Consider the following 20,405-nt stretch of genomic DNA (forward strand, 5'->3'; position numbering starts at 1 on the left):
TCTTCCTACAGCCAGATATTCTCAACTCTGATTGTCCAATATGAGACATGCTGTTTCATGGTTGAGATACATAGGAAATATGCGAATACAATTAAATGCCTATGGTTGTCAAGACAATTATGTGAGTTAGCAAACAACAGCTTTCTAAGGCAGAGACAGAAGATGCGGTAGGTTTGCTTACTTTTCTTGGAGAAGAGTTTCTTTCTCTGTCTGATGTGGCTCAGCTTGTATTCGTTCTCTTCACAATTGCAGTCTTCACTGTTCCTGTTGTAATACTTGGGCAAAATATTGGAGGTGCCTTTGCCTTTGCTTGTAGCTGCCAAGTCTGCCATTCCCTTGCACTTGTGCAGCTTGAGTTTTCCACTGGCATCTTCCACACACTGCCATTTCTGGAAGAAGAATTTGGTTATTAAAAATCTGTCCCAACTGTGGTCTGTCTCATGGCCAGCTCCAGCAATTTATCAGATATTCCTTGTAGTAAAATGGGGCTCATCTATCACCTATTATCAAACCAGATTTTTGTAAGATTTTATTTTCGGACAAAACAGCAAGACTTCAGAAAAACATTGCATTTGTTTCTGATTTTGCCTCTTAGAGGCAGAACAACTGAAATTTCTTTTAAAAATCAATACTACAGCTAAAAACATGAAGGTGGCAAGTGACAACTTTCAGAAGCATAACTGCAGCATAAACCAAGGACCTTCAAGTCGTATCCTAATCCTGAGAGTCTTATATAACTCTCAGCACAGTGGGACCAAAACCTTCCAGCTTTATGGAAGTTCTCCAGATAGAGTCATGTACTGGCTTGGGTTGGAAGGGGCCTTAAAGAACATCTCGTTCCACTCCCCTGCCATATGCAGGGGGACACCTTTCACCAGATCAGGTTGTTCAGAGCTCCATCCAACATGTCCTTGAACTCCTTCAGGGATGAAGTGTTTTCCAAGATTGCTCTACAAAAGCGCCTGTTTCTCTTCAATGACTTTTCAAAGGGTCAGATCAGCTGCACGAGTTTATCTCCATCTGGATTGGTTTTCTTAATAGCTTCGCCCCCCCCCATCAACACACACTTGACTTATAAGCTGCATGGATGTCTGAAGTGAGAAACCCCTCCCTCTCGCACTCCACCTACAGAAAATATTACATGTTCCCAATCTCCAATTCACTCTGATACTCAAAACCTTGAAGTAACTTGCTCACAGCTCCTTCATGCTGCTGTCAGAGCTGTACCAAGGGCAAGGGAGTTTAGCTGCCTTCAACCTGGCACAGAAGTTCCACTCACTTCCCAGGTACATCACAAAATTATTTCACCTACTCCATAATTTATCAACACTTTGCTACCTACAGAGGCTTAGAGACACATAAAAAACCTCTTACAGTTGCTCCTGCTTTAAAAAAAGTTTCTCAGAAACTCTCAGCTTCTTGTTGAGTCTTGAGAAATGTTCCTCTTCTTCCCTATTACAAAATCCTGTAAACTAGTTCCTCCAGGACTCACTGGAATATTGAGAATTTTCCAAATAAAAGAACAGAAATAAAAACAGCAGCATCTTCCAGGGAAGATGATATTTTACAGCAGCCTGCAGCTCTATGAGGGAGATTCAGCCACTTCACTTTGGACAGCAAGGTATGCAAAGGCTGGGACAACAAAGCATATATTTTTTATTGACATTCTTTCCATTGTTTGCAGGTATGCATGTATTAGCATGTACTATGCATGTAAGAAAACAAAATCACTGTGCTTTTATTATCAGACTTTAATAGGAGTCGAAAGTGAAGTGGCCATTAACACCACATTTACCTATCACTGTGGCAGAACCTCTCATTTAAAACAATCCATTTTATAGTGTGCCTACTGATTTCCTCAGACACCTGGATGCCCAGTCTCCTGAGCTGTATCTGTGTTCAGCCTCCTGTACAGCCCAAGCCTTGCTCTGATGCAGATAAATCTAGCTTAACTTACACAATGAATTGGTTAATCAAGGAGAGATACTGACAATAACATTTTTGCAGGACTATCTTCATCTGTAAAGCAGTAGATATTTACCTAGATTCAGTAACAAATTAATATCTGTTTTAATTTCTTTTAATTTAATATCTTTTTAATCTCTCTTACTTTTATAATGCCTAACACTGATTGATGTATGTACAGACTGAGCTTTGAACTAAAAGTTACTTTACTAGAAAAAGCAATACTTTCTTTTACAACTATAAGAGATGTAAAAATGTTTATTGCTGCTTCCCATTTCATCTGAATATAATTTTTGAAAATATATAAACAAATAATTTTCTGCTCTGTAGAGTTCTATGCTCTAAGTACATTTCAATACATGAAAAATGATGTTTCAACAGAGGGCAAGTTCAATGCCACGATGAGAATTACTGCAAGTACTCTGATGTGTGGCCAGAAAAATTTTATTTTTTTTCTATTTCTTTCATCTCTTGTCAAGAGATTGATGCTCCTTTTTCCCCTCCAGGTGAACTGGAAAAATCCTTTAGGTTTTAGTGCAGCTGTATGCTACAGTGAAAACATCTCAACAACTTTGCTGAAGGGCACATTGTATGCATTAACAGGCCCCACTGCTGAATGACTGCAGTGCAGATCTACCTAAATTACATTAGAAATTCTTTCATAACCTCGGTATATCCCTGCTAACAACAAAGTAACAATGAACCAAAAAAGACAGGAAGAAAGTTTTGGATCTAATTTTTAAAAAGATTCCTTCCAAAAACTGTCACTGTTTCCTAGGCCTGGTCAATACAACCTCAAGCTACAGTGGCCTCAGAAAAAGGAGAAAATATAAGCAATTTTTTTTTCTATTGCTCTTCTCTTGGCACTAATAATGATTGTGATGGAATCAGGAATATGATGTAGAGGTGCCTTTTCTGAACTGCCAAGGAAGGCACACACTGATCAGTATAGTTTTCATCACTGGTATGCCACGTCATGTGAGAGAACTGGGGGCACCAAGCAAGTAAAGGATGTGCTTTTACTTATGATATCTTCAGGCCAGTTACAAAAGAGAGTATCCCTCCATGATCCTGGCATAGTACAAAGCAATTGGAGGGAAGACTCTATGTCAAACCTTTAATTTGCAGAACACCTGAAAGAAACAAAGTGCAAACATTTGCATTTTCAATGTTTGCCTGTGAAAACTGTCATATAAAATGATACTTCTAATGCTATTTAAAGACAATTTCTACTTGTATCAGATATGCATGTAAATAAATCTTCAAAAATAAAACATATTTGAAAATGAAATAATGTGAAATCAGGCAACTATTTCTCTTCAGGAGTTAGCAGTATTATTGTACTATGCCAGGTCCTGATAAATAAAAAATTACCGTCTTTTAATTTTGAGAGCTCTCACATGTACAGCACAGATTCCCTATAGCAATCAGCACTGCTGCAGGTATTGCATGTTTACCAAATGTTTATCTTTTCTCTTCCTTGTGCACAAAACTGGCAACTTACTTAAAGGGAGATTTTGTGTAGCTGTTGTTATGATACTGTACGTGTTGCTGGGAATACTCTACAGAGCAATGCTGGTATCATAATTGGCTTCCACACAAGCACATTAATGCAGGCTACTAGATAAAAGTGGGTCAGCTTCCACTCACTAGCCAGCTTTGGATGAAAGGCCAAACTACACTAAAAAGAAAAAAAATTCACGGAAGCCATTAGGTACTAGGATAATTTTTTTTCTTTTTTAATTCATTTGGGAAGAGCTCATCTCTTTTAAATCCTTGAATATAAATGCTGAGCTGCTCTTTCATCTGACTCTACAGTCACCCTTTGTTGGATGCAAATAACTACCACACATCAAACCCTAATAACTGGAAAAGAAAATATAGCAACACACAGATTCTCATTGCTCTCAGAAGAATTTACATATATTAGTGATGTCAAAAAAATTCCACATAGTGGACTGTGAAACAAGGTTTTAGACATTATGAATAACCTCTTCTCCATGATCTTGCCACTCTCTTATCAAAACAAATATGGGTTAAGGAGGGTGACAGAGATTTGCAAAAATCACTTTGTGGCAGTAGACCTGTATTCACAAACTTGCGTGCTCACAAAGCAGAATTTCAAATTCTCTATTTCATATTCAAAGCTTTATTTACCTCTCCTTTCTTGACCTCTCCTTTAAGCTCTGCCCTTGTCTCTTATCCTTCACTCCCCTTCTGAGTCTTTGATCTCCATTTGTGCTTCTTGTCTCGGGCTCACACTTCAGATTCCCTGGGACCGCTCAGATTTCTCTGCACATGAAATAGCAGGTCCCAAAACTTGCTTAAGTCAAAAGAAAGAGTTCCAATGACTTCAGCAAGCTTTCAACTAATTCTGACCCAGATGGGTACTTATCTTTGCATTAGAATATGAAAATTCACTTTTCATACTGAACATTCCAAGTAGTGTTATATAGTGTCCTGCAGCATCAGAAGACATCTGCTAAATAACCACTGCATCTGCATAACATCAACTCCCCAAGGCAGTGGTATGTTATTAGCTTGGGCTCGTATTGTGCAGAGCTATGAACAGCACCAGAAAACAGACAACACCCATTTGTCATTTGAGAAGTTAGACTTCCTTCACTCTAAAGACATTTTGGGTGCACCCATATTTAGACACAACTTATCCTCAAATAAGCACATTCATCTCCCAGCATTCCTATTGTCTAGATAGACTACTAAGATAGACTACTAGGACATATTCTCTAGAGTAGAGGTTAGAAGGATTGAGAATACCTTAAAAGCCTTTCACAGATTTTAATTGACTTGATTGTTTGGCAATTTTTTCTGACGTGCAACATAAATTTCTTTTTTTTTTGCTTAATTTCATCCTATCACTTCCTATTATGCCTGACCAAACTGCTCAAAACAATTCTTCTCTCTGTCTCCTGACAATGAGGATGCAGCACAAGCATCTCTTAATAGCACATCTATACTGCAGAATTTATTGGTAATTTTGACTATGGAGTTGACATTTTATACTTCTCTTGAAAAATAGTGATAAGGGGGTGGGAGGGCGGTGGGGAAAGCTATATTTCCTCATCCTATTTACTGGATAATGTTGTAGTGGAAAAAATAACTTTTCTTCAAGTTCCTCAAATAACATTGCAAATTCATAAAACAATGGCTTGCTCCCATTCAGCTCAAATTTCAGCTCAAGACTTCTGATGACAATAAATTACTGCATATAGTATTCCTTTAAGTTTAGTATTTTTACAATACAGAACATTATAATTGCTCTGTGTACTAAATCTGACATATTAGCCACAGGAGGAAAAGAACATCTGAAAAATTCTTATATATATAAATTGGATCCAAACACCTAAGGAACAATGGACTCATTTCACAGGTGCACTGAACTACATGATCAGTAAAGCCAGAAGTATGGAGTCTGGCCTTTGACAGTAAAAAAATTAACTACTGCAGCCTAAGTAGCCCATTACTGACTATTGCTTGGTAAGTCATTCATATCATGTCTGCAAGAACAGTTATATTCCACAGACTAACTCATCCTGACAGCCCTCTGGGCTGCCAGAATATGAGGTAATGCCAGTGTGATAACAGACACATTAGCATGTGGGCCCATTTACCTTCACCCCTTTGTCCACAGAATGTATTACAGTCCTTGGAAAGGGGTTCTCTGGCCCACACCTGCACGAGAGAGCAACGACACAGAGTCAATTTAGCCAAAAGTGGTGAATTCTCTGGAGATAGCCATGCTTTGCTTTTGCACCGCCCAGAAAAATTCTTAAAATCCTCTCCTGTGTATGTCAAGACCATGTATTGATAATATCCTGTTTTTTTTCCATTAATTTCTTCTATGTAACTTGTATCTAAAGTGAACATATTGTCATATCTGCCCAAAACAATTATGCAACAAGGGAAATGACACACAGTCAATGAGCTTTATGCCCATATACACTCATAACTGCATGTGTGTTTTCCCACTGTGTTTTTGTTAAGAGCAGGGATATACTGAGTTAACAGAATTTTAGCTTCCCATTACTATATGTAATTTCAAGTAGCAACAGCAAAATGAATTAAAGAATGAAAGAGAATCTGAAGCAAAGCAAGCTGTATGTATTTTAAAAAGCCAATCTGTTATGTACATTGTAGCTTCTCAGCACTAAGTAATCCCAAACCACATTCTCTTTGGAAAATAAAACTTTAAAACAGCCTATGCGGTTTTCTTAGTGGTAGTCAGGAATCAATACAGAACACTTGAATCAGCAATTTCCTGACTGACAGTCAATCTCATAAATGCTGTAATAAAGATTTGAGTAAAGGTCACAGAACGAGCCATTTGATTTATACACTGGCATCGATGATGAGGTGAAGAACATTGACACAGTGAAGGTGCTGAGCTTAGCCCAATTACAACTGCTTAATTGCAGTCAGGGATAACAATGCCCTACCTGGCCAAGCTGTTCACAAGCTGTTTGATACTCAGCTCGCTGACAGAGGTCTTTCACACGCTGGTATTTGGGTAGAAAGTTTTCTTCTTGGGCATCTACCTTCTCATTCTCCCTTTTATGCAGCAGTTTACTGGAAAAGAAAAAAAAATATTCTTACATTAATATTAACTCCAACACACAAATACAGTTAGCTGAAAAGAGTCAGAGGAGTAGTTATTTTCCATGTCCATAGCCTCTCTGGTAGCCAAAACGTAACAGTCCAGTGGAAACTAGATTTAGCCTGTCCAATAACACACAAGTTATTCATGTCCTACTCTCAGGGAGCATATAAAAACATATAAAGTCAAGACACTCTGTTACATGCCTGAGTGTTAGGCAGTGACAACTGTCAATACAGAGAGACCACATCACATTCTACAGGGCTGCACTTTGGAAACCCCTCTTGCCCCCATTTATGTACTAAGGCAGAGGTGCAGAGGGAATGGCCAGCAGATGAAGATGCAGAGAGGAAGGGTTGTTCATAATCCCGTAATACAAGCAGGAGGATTGGAGGACAGCAGCTGAGAGCAAATTGGGATGCCTTCCCATCTCTCAATCCAAGTAAATTTCCCTTCCCCCAGCACAAGAGCACATTTATGCAGGCTGTAGGCAGAGGCCATCCATTCCCTACAATCACTGCCATTAGGCATACTACAGCCGTGTCCCTGCTGGCACAGCTAAATGGCTTTGGACTGCAGCAGAGTGCTGCTTTGGCTTTAGCTATTCAACATCCTTCTATTTAATAAGACTGGGCTTTGTGATTAACACTTTCCTTACCCTCTTTCCACAAGGAACGAGTCTCTCCATACCTTCATCTTTTTCTTTAAATGAAACCTGGGAGGAAACGAGGAGAGGAAGACGCAATTCCCACAAAACCAGTAACCAATTTATGCCCCAGTTTTCTGCCCCACCCCTAATTCCAACAAGAAACATGCCACATAACTGCACAAGAGGACATCCAGCTCTATGAAGCAGGAACCTATGCCTCTCCACTGAAAACACAGGATATATTTCTCTCACAGGAACTAAATTCACAAGACAATTTCTTCAACATAAGTGTGTTGAAGACAAGAGATTAACTGAATTTTCTTTGTTCACAAAGGATCACAAATTAAATCGGGACTTCCTGACTCATATTTGGGCTCTTACCCTGCATCTACCCAAAAAGTATCCTATTCTAAAGCATCTGCTCCATTCCCCCTTTCCCTCCACCCAGCTACTTGTAAAGCAAATAGTTCTCCTTCCCTTTTTCTGCTGATTTTCTCTTCGAAGGATTCTCCATCAAGTCTAATTCTCCTCCTCAGTCTTTTTCCAATGAAAGTACTGATGGGAAGTCTTTAAAAACCACAATTTTGAGTGCTAGCCTGTCTTTATATTACAGTCTGATACACAACCATTGTCTTCAATTATTTTACTAATAAATATTCAATATGAAATGCTTTGCTACAAATGATGCCATGAAGACATTTAAATATATAACTTACGTAGCCAAAGACCTCCATGTGTAGCCCTCTCACTTCTACATAGACTACATTTAGTATGTACAGATGCCATGCATGCCATACATCTAGAATATGAACATGCCAAAATGAAAATAAATAACTGAAGTGAGCTGTATATGCCAAATAGTCTTCAGACTTTCCAGTGAATGATATACTCAGACAGATGGTGATTTTATTACATTTTCCTTTAAATTTTCTGCATGCTGCTGAACACTTGTTCAGTCTCTCGTACAAACACATGCATGTTTCCATGCAACATTTTCATTTCTTACCTATTTACCGGTCTCTCAGAATCCAGCAGCTTTAGAATGGATTTACCATCCATATCAGATGGAATATCCAATCCAGCAATATCTAGAATTGTAGGTGCAAGATCAATATTCAACACAATGTGAGGATTCCTGAAAAAAAAAAAAGACAAAACAGTTTAAAGTCTAGGCAATAATACCGACTCCAGCTTCCACAGAGTCCAAAGACCTGAAAAGGCTTATTTTGTGACACCTGCAAATAAAAGGACACATTCTGATTCTTTTCCATGAAGGGAATTAACATATAATATATAGATTAGTTGCATAGCCTCAAGGGGACTAATACAAATATTTAAAACTTTAGTCCAGAGCATTTTTGAGAAAGCAAAGTAATTCATAAGGTAAAGTTAGTTAATTTTTGCACAAGACAGTTTAAAAACCATTGGAAAAACTGTTTGGGTGTCTTACAGAATGAAAATGCCTGCCAAATATGCCAAATCTACTTTTTAAGAAAGATGACTTTCTTAAAAAGTAGATTTGGTAGGTAGCACATGGCTTACCTGTTTCAAAATCTGGTATAGAAATGAGCACTTCAGTTCCTATCACAGTAGGCATGTTCTGAAGAAAATGTGAGAAATATATTGCTAGGCACTAGTAACAACTAAAAGTGACTGTTAATTTACAGTGTGAGACAGAAAAAGGAAAGGGATGAAGAAAAAAGGTTGAAGAGTTATGCATAGGGTTGAAGAGTTATGAAGAAAAAGCATGTAGAATTACTTTGTTATGATGTACAGGCACAAAGAAAGGATGGGGCCAGATGGGCTGCAATAAATATTAGTGCAGAATTCCAGCTGAAATTCAGGACAGAAGAAAGCTGTTAAAGTCATACTATTTAATGAGATACTATTTTTAAATTACTACATCTTTGAAAGAGTAAGCAAACCAGGACTGACAAGAACATAGGTGATTAATTAAATTGATGTACCTGATTTGATATTAATTACTAATAATTATGATGTAGCATATTTGGTAACTGAAATGAGAGGTTAGTAATGACTTGCTATGGTATTGCTGTTAAAATTTCTCTGGTACCAAAAGGGAGTCATAACAATTATTCTGCAGGGAAAACATAAGGTTCACACAAAACAGGATGGATGACAGAAGTTCTACCATTTAAAGAAAATCAGGCTGAGAGGGAAGACTAATTTATTTTCTGATGTATTCCCTCTGCAAGGTGTTATATCCTGTTCTTCCTATTTGCTCTACTGTGACAGGCTCTGTTCTGTTAAGATCTTGTCAGGCTGATTCTTTCAATTCTAACAGAAACGTGTTTTCATCTTCAGAAGTCTTTGAAAAATAAAATTCAGTGGGAAAGTTTCAGAGCTTTTATGGATATCTGGGTGTACAGATCCTAGAACTACAGTAGACACAATGTGGCTGGTCTCTAGCCTTATACGTTGCAGAGGCACTAGCTCAGTCACTTGGGCCATGTTAGCATTGACTCTCCAGGAAGGCCAAAAAGTGCAGTCCAAGTGAAAGAGAGCAGGTTTTCAAAAGGTTATTCCAGTTCATTTGAAATTCTGGGCTGCTGCAAACAAAACTCATTCAGTGCTGAGGTAATATGTTTAGTCCCAAGTGAGGAATCCCTCCCTGCTCTTTAGAGAATATTGGTTTTTTCACATGCAAAACTGCTGAAAATAAATCAGAAACAGAGTGCAACATCTACAGAATTTAACATTTTTCTGCCTTCAGATAATGTGAATCAATGAATTTAACCAGCACATGATATCTGCTATCATATTATACACTAGATCCATTCCTCTGCGGTGAAGAAAAAATTGTGTGTGGAAGATTGTGTGCGTTAATTATGCTAAGTCATGCACACTCATATAAATATTAGGCAGCAATTTATGGCACTGTGTCCAAAATCATTACCTAAGTGCAAAGTTTTGCTATCTGAAATAATTGCTTAGAAAGTGTATTTACTTAATTTTTTAGCTGATCAAAGCTACCATTTTAATTAACGGTTATACTATGCACGCTTGTGTGCATCCAAATAACAGCTCTAACCATGTAGTCTCAGAGAATGAGCCAAACAGATTATTTTCTGGATGTTAATATATGAATTGGTCTTCATAAAGTGAAACAAGTGACTCAAATGTTCAGCAATAACTGTCTACATTATACAGTATATTTCTTAACTTTAAAATGACAGTTATATGTATAATTTGCACTACTCAAAAGAATGCGTCTCCTACATTGGACAAAATTAAAAGTGATTTTTCAACTATATCCACAAAAGTGCAGTGGCTTGTGCTGCACACCCATGCAAGCAAAAAGACGATGGCCTTGAGTTTGTTATACCATCCTGTGCTATCAGTTCTGCTTTCTGAAGAGACATAATTTTCTGCCAAAATCAAGCAGAATGGGCAGAATTTTGTGCCTCCATTTGGCTGCCAGGTCAATAGAACTAGAGACATGAACATGAAGTTTTCACACTACAACACACACAAATGCAAAGAACTTACAAGGACCCAGCCTCCACATTTGGTCCTCGGACATAGAAAGGGACTCTGATATCAAACTCATATGGCATGGACTTCCCCTTCACCAGCCCAAACTGTCCAATATGATAACCATGGTCTGCTGTGTATATTAGATATGTATTTTCCAGTTCTCCTGTTTCAGCCAACATATTGTAAATCTGAAAAAAAGCAAAACAAAATATGAAATTTATTCCACTGAGTAGCTCTACATGTGGAATGCTGCATATCACTTTCCGCCTATGTGTAACATACAAACAATTAAAGATAGCACTGAGTTACCATAATGAACCACTCTGAATAATACATAATCACATCTTAATTTTACTAACTGAATATTGTGGCTATTACAAGACAAAATTCTCTTTTAAGGTAAAAACACAATAGCAGGCCATTTCAAAAATGTTTGGGTTCAGTATTTTGCATGACAGCTGTCAAGATAGTACTAAATACATACAGTAACAGAGATAAAAGTTTAAAGCTGTCATTTCAAAATTTTCTCTTTTACCTTCTTCTTGCAGCAAGCAGTTTTAATAAAATGACAGCCCTTTGAATCTCACACATATTCAGGCAGCACTCAACAATCTTGCCTTCAGACAAATGACTCCCCATTATGCAGAATATTTGCAAAATATTTTCCAGATAAAAACCACTCAGTCATACTCTCTCACTATGGAGAATTAGGAGGAGATTTTAATGTGAATACTTCTACAGATTTACATAAGATACTATGTGAAATGTACCAACTTTAGCATCAAAGATCAATTTTTATGTGACATTTTCATTTAAGAAAGGTGAGAAGGTGGTGGGATACCACCAAAGTGGAGCCTCACACAGGTGCAAAACATTAGCACAGGAGAAAACCTGTTGTGTTGATTTGGGAGTTCATTTTTGGTTCTTTTTCAGGTTGTTTTGTTTGCTAGTTAGGCTTTTTTGGGTTTTTGTTTTTGGGGATTTTTGTTTGGGTTTTTTTGGGGGTTGTTCTTTTTTGTTTTGCTTTTTTTGAGTGTGAGATTGTTTTGTTTTTTCTTTTTAATTTTGAAAAACTAGTAACACACATAATTCAGTAGAAAAAAACCTGGAAATTGGGCTAACTTGGTAATTAAAACTAAAAACCAACCTAACTGATTTTGCCTGCCATGAATCACCCAGAGTGAAACCCTTTTACTAAACAGAAAATTCAAATTGCGTGGTAAAATCACCCATTTCCCCTAATGCTGGTGTCTGATCCATCTAAAGAGCTTCATTAACATGAAGCAGAGATCATAGTTGCCTGAATCAGAAATTATAAGACACTAGTAACAAGCTTATGCAATGCCATCTACATAATCTCATTTTTGCCTTAGAGGACTCCTCTAATTTTATGTTCTACCTTTTTTGAATAAGAATGCCAAGAGATAAGCAGAAAAATTGCAACACCTTTAAATCTGCAAAACCATTCTTCAGCATAGCTTTCAGTGAATCCATACATTTTGTTGAAGACACATAGTTTGCATTAAGAAATCTCATTGTTACATGATGCAGACAATTTTAAAAGTACTAATCTACTTATTTATTTACTTCCAATATTTAACCTCCTCTGGGGTCATTCCACTTAGGACTCCTGTATCATCACTTTTTGCTGCTGCTGGTTTCTTCTCTCAGAAGCTCAGTGTTACAAGATCAAAATAGCCACACATTTAGGTAGTTATTTCCAACATGTTGTAGGACCACTTTATCAGGGGGTACATTTCTCAGATTGATGATGTCTACTTTTTCAGGCAATCTCTTTCCCTTCTCCTTTATCAGTAGTGGTTCTGGGGCAAAAAATCAGCTTGCTCACACCACCCAACTCAGGGTACCTGTCTTTAGATGAGGAACCTTACACATTGAATAAAGAGACAAAACGATCAGAGGAGAGAAGGATTACACATTATTAAAAAACTGTTAAAGTCTTCCTTCTCCTTCTTTCTCCTTTATCTTCATATGAAGGACAAAGTGAAGCTTAACTCACTAAACAAAAACTTTGTTGTTTAGCCAAAAAACAAAACAAAAGTGACTATTAATCTTACCATCTCCATAGAGTCATCTACAGACATGAGTGTTTGAAGGCGCTTTCTCTGTAGCATGTTAGTGAACTCCATGTGTATAGGTTTCATGGGACCAGTGTACCTCATTATCCAGTGCTTGTCTGGGTTTGGAGCATAATTATAACTGGGAGTACTAAGGGACAGAGAGAACACCACAATGTTTTAGCCAAGTAGAAAAAAGTCATAGAAATTATTAATTTCCATTTGATCAACACTATAGGAAGTATTATCTGAGGTACACGAGAAAATATTAAGAGTACTTTTGAAATGTCTTCTACTTTCATGTTATGAAGCATGGGAAAATGAAAACTACTTGGGGGGAAATAAAATCTATGTAAACATTAAACACATATTGTCTTTCCAGCGATTCCAAGCTAACAAGTACATATTTCAAGGCCAAGAGACTTAGCCTCAGAAGACTAAACTCCATGAGTATGATCAGGATGAAGCATGTATTCCAGAGCTTCTATTCATGCAATTGCTTTGTTTTCACTCTGCCCACATTAGCACCAAATACTATGCCTTGTGCAAGCTGTTTCAAAACAACTATAGAACTTGCTGTAAAGGTTCTACTATGTTCTTTAACAGCCTTTTAGGGTTCAGCACGACTGGTTACTTGAATATTGTCACACTTATGCACCAGAAGAACACAGGCACTCCGCCTACTGATATCCAATTGCATGTGAGCAGCAGAAGTGGACAAATTGCCAGACTTTAAAGACCTGTGAAAAAAAGTGGGATTAGGAAATATGGCTGTATTTTAAGGACTCATTCCAGCCACCAGCTTCTTCGCTTGAAGTCCTGGCAAAATCTTAAGAAATTGGTTCAATGTCCCCCTAGAATCTCATTGTCCCTCCAAGTTCTCATGGTTCTGGGACATCATTAAAGTGATGAGGAAAAATATTGCCCATAGTTTCACATGGTTGGAAGTCCCAGGATTCACTTTTCTATGCATAATTACATAACTTTAGTTTAGCGGAACCTAAATAAAAGATTTATTTTACCACCATGATGTCAACTCTCTGGATGACCAACTCACTAAAAGCTATTATTATAGCTTACATTTACAAGAAATATTATTCTTATGTACCATATTTATTCCTTATATTACTTCAGGTTAAAGACCACGTTTTACAATTTCTTTACATCATGGGTCAAACACATCATGTGCAGAGTCTAAAACATTAAAAATTACTTTTCCTATGTAATTTGGTTAGGCTTCCATTTTTCATTCAAAGCAATAACCTCAGTCTATGCAAATGTACATACTCATTTACTTTCCTATTAGCAGCACAGAATATCCTAATAAATCCCTATTTGAGAAATTTCTACTTTTGGTTTTGTATAGGCAACAGAGCAGCAAGGTTATTAAAAGTTATTGAGCTAAAAAATCATACATGTTGAAACTTCTCATCAAAATACTGTATATATAATGCATCTTTGAATGTGACAGTCTTATGAGATTTAATACAAATATTAAACTAATAATCTGACAGTGACATTTTTTATGCAGAAAGCCTCTGTTAGATGCTATCTGAAAAATGTGCATATTTGGCAAGGGGAGGCTTCTTCATACAGGGAGGAAAGGGCTGGTGCCTATTCTCTCTGTACTGTTAATATTCTCTTGAATTTCAGAATGTTATTGTGGTTGAAATAATAACATTGCCTCTTTGAAAATGCTGACAATTATGGAAACTGTTGCTCTGTGATGTCCAGAATGAATCAAAAATGCTTCGCAAACTCCTTTTCCGCTTACTTCGTGACTTCTTGGCTGATTTGAAATCTCCCACTATTTAATCCAACCAAAGCCCACAAATTTCCTTGATTACGACAAATGTAACCCTTTAATCCTTAACAGATTTGTCTGTCTTATAGGAAAACCACAAAAATTAACATTCCTAGAAGCTAGCTGAGACAACTTCTTCTGAAGTACCTAGAAGGGAAGCCCCAGACAGATTTGACCTTGAAAAAGATGGGTGGTAACATGTACCCTCCACTGAAGTAACATTTCTAACCACTGTTAAATTGCCCAGCTGCCACATTCTCTACAGCTCACAATATAGGCAGCAATAAAGGAAAACCATGTAGCTGAGGGATTTGCTCTGTGAATAATTTTAAAACAAGACAAGAGTGCCGGTACACACAGAGAGAAGCTCTACAGAATGAGAGGGAGAGAGTCTGCAGTATAGGGCAGAATGGTCATACCAGTCAGAACATGGTAAAGAATCAAGAGAACAGCAGCATAAATTAGCTACAGAAGTACATATCAGAGCTCAGAAGCAAAGCAGCACGCTGAACTAAAATCCATACCACTGGTTTTTGGTTATTACTAGCAATGCCACATGATGCAGTATATACATCTGTCAATACCAAGCACTAGCCTCCCACATTTCTTTGGCTTTTCTTTTCCACAGAATCCACTTACAGACTTCACCAGCACTACCACAGGGAAAGGTGGAGGATCATACCACCTGGTGTACTGCCTTCTGCTTTGGGGACCAGGAAAAGACTTTGTTCAGGGTATTGCTTATTGTTTTAGGGCAATTTGTAACTATTCCACTCCATTCTGATCCTTCCTTACAACATCCACATGACAATGAAACAGTAAGAACTGCCCGCAACCTTTTATCATTGACAGATTTATCTGTTACTGAGATTCCCTAGAATTTGGGAACAAGGGAAAAATCGGAAACTAGAGAACTAATTTGCATCATTCCCTCAACTGTATGTACATGTTCTGCATTTTCACATTTACTCTTAAACCCAGGTCAATAAAAACTCTGACAGATTACTTTTATTATTATTGTCATTATGCAGTGCTGGAAAATTTGTTTAGAAGACAACTGTCAATTTCTTTGTGTGAGATGTACAAAAAATGCTATTTTATTTTCATATCCAAAAGAAAAACACAGTTGCTTAATCTATCAGGATAATATATTTTTTACAAACAAAACTTCTTTTCAAAAAGTGATACTTCCTGTGTAATTGTTATCACTGTAAAAAAAGTCACCTAAAATTTAAAAAAAACAACAAAACCAAAAGTGTAATTACTTTATAATTAGAAAGATAAACCTAATCTGTGTGAACAATTAAATTTAAAGTACAAGCAAAAGAAAAATAGATTTCTCTAGTCTGTATTTTTCATTGCTTCCATCCTTGTACTCTTCTTCATTCAGCTAGGAAGTAAATTGCTACAGAGAGTTGCCTGATAATAATCTCTGAGATCCAAATGCCTTCCAAAGGAGCCTAATAAAATTAAGCTCAATACTGGATATAAGCCATGTGAAGTTGCTCATCAGGCATTTCTGAAATTTTCATTAAAGAAAATGAAAGCATGAAATGGCAAACAAACAAGAAACAATTGCTGATGATCTGTGCCACAGATTCTCTTGGACACAGCAGAAAATAATGAAATATGTAATTGCAAGTTATGCAGTAACCAGACAATAAAACAAAAGAAACTTCTCTCAGACTCTATTTTAAATAAAACAGAAAAGCTCAAATGGCTTTCACTGGACTTTGGGCTATCCTGAGGAGCTTTGGCCATCAATTGAAAATTGTTTCACCAGTTCCCAGCTCCTCCACAAACCCAAAGCAAAACAGAATTCCCCTTAAAAAAGAAGGGGGAGGGGGCAACACACAGGAAGAAAGTTACAGATGTTGAACATCAAGGAAGGCATGAAGCCAGTAATTAGAAAACTGCAGGAATGCTTTCAGTTGCATCAAGAGGTGATTTGGGAGAAGCATTCATTTTACCTCCCTGCGAGGAGATACCTGTAGTGCAGCATTAAGAGCTGTACATGCAAAATGTCTCTGTTCTATAAACAACATCTCAACATGGAGCTTATGAACATATTCCTTCAGGAACCAGGTGATACTGCTTTTGGGATCCGTTCAAGACATTGTATTGGGTCATGTGCGGACATACCAGCTCATTCAGAAATAGCCTGTGGAATTTGGTGCGGCAGGCCTGTATTTCTGTTCTTTCCATAAAAGCAACAGGAGTAATATGCATTGCATACTATAGCTTATAAGTAAGGACAGGGAGATAGAGTGTCTTCCCTTGAAGAGATTATAGCCCGAGAACCAAATTTTGATCACCATGCTCAGAATAAAAAGTGCTTTACTTCCCAAATAAGCTGTAACAATATCCAATGAATTCAGCATGAATCTTCCCATTTATCTCAATGAGCTACAGTTCTGAGTTCTAGATGCAGCAGCCATTCTCAACGGACTTGTACTGCCCCTTTACCTTTATCTGGAAATGCTTCTTATATATTTGTGACAAAGTTATGCCAAGAATACTATAAAGAAAACATTATTCCCCTGAGGTACCCAAAACTTCCATATTCCAGAACCTAAAAATCAATCAAAGTTTTTGTTTTTTCCTTACATGTGTTCTGAGGCATTAGGAAAGAGTTGTGAATACTGAGGGGCTGAATCTTCAGGACCATGAGGAGCAGCATGGCTTATAACCATCAGTACAGGCCTGTGAGGATACATCTTCTTTGATATTCTAAAGAAGGTAATACTGTCATTGGTAATCAGATCAGTCAGATAATCCTGCAAGTAGAAGCAAAAGTATAATGAGACACTTGAAAAGGAATTTCAAACTGGGGGAGGCAATAGGAAGGAGAGGTCTGAGGTATCATAAGAAATAGGAAAAAAGAAGCTACTTCACATAGAATGGTATGAGGAGGAAGTAAGTTACAGATACTAAAAACTAAAAAAATTAGACTCAAACAATTCTTTCTTCACTGCCTAGAAATAGAAAAACCAACAGCTTCTAGCTTTTTTCTCAGAACTGAATGGTACTAAAAGAGATCAAACAGTACCCTTTCTTCCTAAAGTGGGTAACTACATGATGAAAAACACAATACTAAATACAATGACCAGGTATGAATTAAAAAAAATTATCAGTGTCAGTATCTTCAAGATGTATAGTCCAACCTTACATCATAAAAATACTGTGATAATGTGAATGACTTGATGTTCTTTTCTTTTTTAACCCTCTTCTGAACCAGAAATCTCTAACGCGAGAAGATGGTGGGCTAACTGAACCAAAGACTTCATTCAATATTACAGTGACAATCTGATAGATATATAGCTCTGTCACGCATATTGTTGAGAATTTAGAAAACTTCCTGCAGAAGAGTTGGACTATCTCTGTATGTTCTAAGAAGTATCATTATCATTCTTAAGGTATCTGCAAGAGCTATAGGGATTGAAGACAGGATTTTTAATGACAAGCCATGGTCTCCCTTAGGCGATTCCCTGGAAACACTACGAATATAAATATCCGTCAAACATAAGTAGGATATGAAACTACACCTTAAAAAAACCCCAAATGACTGTCAAGTCACAGCAGCATGGAAAATCAGACATAAGTCTGCCTCTGGTCAAGCAAACAGGTACAAGGTGTGGTACAGACTGGACTGCATCTCCTTTTGAGTACAGCTTTCTGTCCACAGTTAAGACACTTGTTCTTCACCTCTGTCAACATCCTTGTTCTAAGAGGTCAGCTTTTCATTCAAAGGAAGCCTTTTTCATGGACTGTATTTACTTCCCCAAAGTTATTTCTTGTCTATTCCAGAAGAAGTCCGGCAAAGTCTCCATTTATAATTTTACACACTGGTACAACACAAGGCATGACTGTTATGAAACTGCCATAATTATGACTGCTCCTGGGATGGCATTTTCTCTCTAAATAGGCATTAAATGAAGGACTTCTACTCATCAAAGTACACAGGAGAAGGGAAAATGTACTAAAGTAAAACTGACTTCTGCATGCTTTCAATGCCTGAGACAATATTCATAGTCAAGAGAGAATACTTAAGTGCTCTCAAAAATGTAGTGCCATTAATCTTCATCATGATGCTTCTTTAAGCAAGTCAATCACTTGAAGTGTGCAACTCATTTTTGATTTAGCCATTACAAGAGTATAGTTTTCCAATTTCATTTTGAAGATACAGGTTTCCACATGGTCAAAGTGAAAATCGCTGCAAACCCAGCATTTACCAGGCCAAAAGACCAAACAGAAACATTTCACTGACCTGATTGTTAAAGGGTTTTTTTTTAAGGCCCATACTGTAGGGGTTGCAGTTATAGAAAGTTAAAGTTAATCTAAAAAATGCTGACAGAAACTGAAAAAGAAAAATCAAAGTAGAATATATACTGTAAGAAAATCTGAAAGAATTTAATTTTCAGAAGAGTTTAGCAGTTACTTTAGAGGACAGAATAATCAGTGATTTTTTTCCCTAGTTTTCCACTGGCACATAATTAACACTAACTATGTTAAACAGATAGGACTTAAAAAAAATCCATCTGATTATGTTGGTAATTGCTGGAAAATCATGTTTCCAGCAACAAAAATGGCAGGAAAAAGAGAGTCTTCCATTTCAGCTTTTGTTTGCTCATTTGAACTCCAGCGTTATTGTCAAACAGCACTGCTGTTCTGCATACTGTTTTTTACTGAAGCTGCTTATTATGTAAGAATATGAAGATTATAAAAAGTTTGTATTTCTATAATCTTATCTTTTATTTATTACCAAACTCTGTAAAAAAAAAACTAAAACAAGTGAAATGTAAACATTTTCAACCCTTGCACACACAAAACAGAGCTGAAGGTATTGGAACATAAAGCACCCTGTTGGGTCCTTGGTACAACAGAGATGGAGAACAGTGCCTATGAGATCACTCGGCTGACACTTTTCCACACAAGATATATTTCCATCATAACATTTCCGTACACACAGCTGTCATTCTTCACAGATTCTTGACTGCAAGCAGGTATTGAACTGCATCATGTTAGATGAGGAAAAATAAAACTGCATTTGATAATGACTATGAAGCATTTTTGTAAGTTTAGTCAGGATAGAATATCCTTGAAAGGATATTAAAAAACATATACATCTGTATGCACAGAAATACAAACGCAATAGTTAGATTCTCCAGTAATTCAGAATTATCATAAATTGTACCAGGATTCTGTGAATACTCCACAGTACTGTGGCTGTGAAAGAAGTTCCTTAAACAAAAAGGGTGGGTCTAGCTGGAGGGAAACGCACTCTCATCTCATTAATGCTTGTGTAACTCCACTGCCACAATAACTATCATACAAAGCACAGAAATAGTTAACCGGAAGCATTTAAGTCTATTGCCACATCCTCAGGTCTTAATATTTAACACAGTCTCAGAACATTTTACTTGTTTACACTGTTAGTAACAATGTTTTCAGTAACATAACCCTCCCAGAACAGATGATAACAATGCCCCAACACTACTGTTACTCGTTGTAGATAATGTTACACATAGCAGTTTTCAAGTACAAAAAGAGACTGAAACTATGAAGTGCAGCTTTCTTGGGGTCATGTCCAAATGTTAGTAGAAATAAATCAACAGGACCTACCCTGGAGTAGTCATATCCATGCTTCTCCTTCACTCCATTTCTACAGAGCGTGTAGTTGTAAAATCGAGAATTTTTAAGTAATCCAACCCATTCTTTCCAACCGGGAGGCACGTAGGAGCCATTGTATTCATTAAGGTACTTTCCAAAGAAAGCTAGGGGTAGAGAAAGCAGAAG

At 37.1% G+C, this 20,405-nt stretch overlaps 1 protein-coding gene across 3 annotated transcripts in view; it reads right to left on the reverse strand.

The window, feature by feature from the left end:
- SULF2 (sulfatase 2) overlaps nucleotides 1–20,405 on the reverse strand; it is an 80,902-nt gene that overhangs the window by 17,236 nt on the left and 43,261 nt on the right. For all 3 annotated transcript variants that reach the window (XM_059480659.1, XM_059480661.1, XM_059480660.1), the window contains exons 4-11: nucleotides 20,232–20,383; nucleotides 17,217–17,386; nucleotides 12,806–12,956; nucleotides 10,740–10,915; nucleotides 8,236–8,364; nucleotides 7,239–7,295; nucleotides 6,423–6,552; nucleotides 182–389 (exon numbers count right to left, since the gene is read on the reverse strand). In XM_059480659.1, coding sequence (XP_059336642.1) covers nucleotides 182–389; nucleotides 6,423–6,552; nucleotides 7,239–7,295; nucleotides 8,236–8,364; nucleotides 10,740–10,915; nucleotides 12,806–12,956; nucleotides 17,217–17,386; nucleotides 20,232–20,383 — 1,173 coding nt within the window. The remainder of the gene's footprint in view (nucleotides 1–181; nucleotides 390–6,422; nucleotides 6,553–7,238; nucleotides 7,296–8,235; nucleotides 8,365–10,739; nucleotides 10,916–12,805; nucleotides 12,957–17,216; nucleotides 17,387–20,231; nucleotides 20,384–20,405) is intronic.

This window comes from Ammospiza nelsoni, chromosome 12, assembly GCF_027579445.1.
Source record: "Ammospiza nelsoni isolate bAmmNel1 chromosome 12, bAmmNel1.pri, whole genome shotgun sequence".
NCBI lineage: Eukaryota > Metazoa > Chordata > Aves > Passeriformes > Passerellidae > Ammospiza > Ammospiza nelsoni.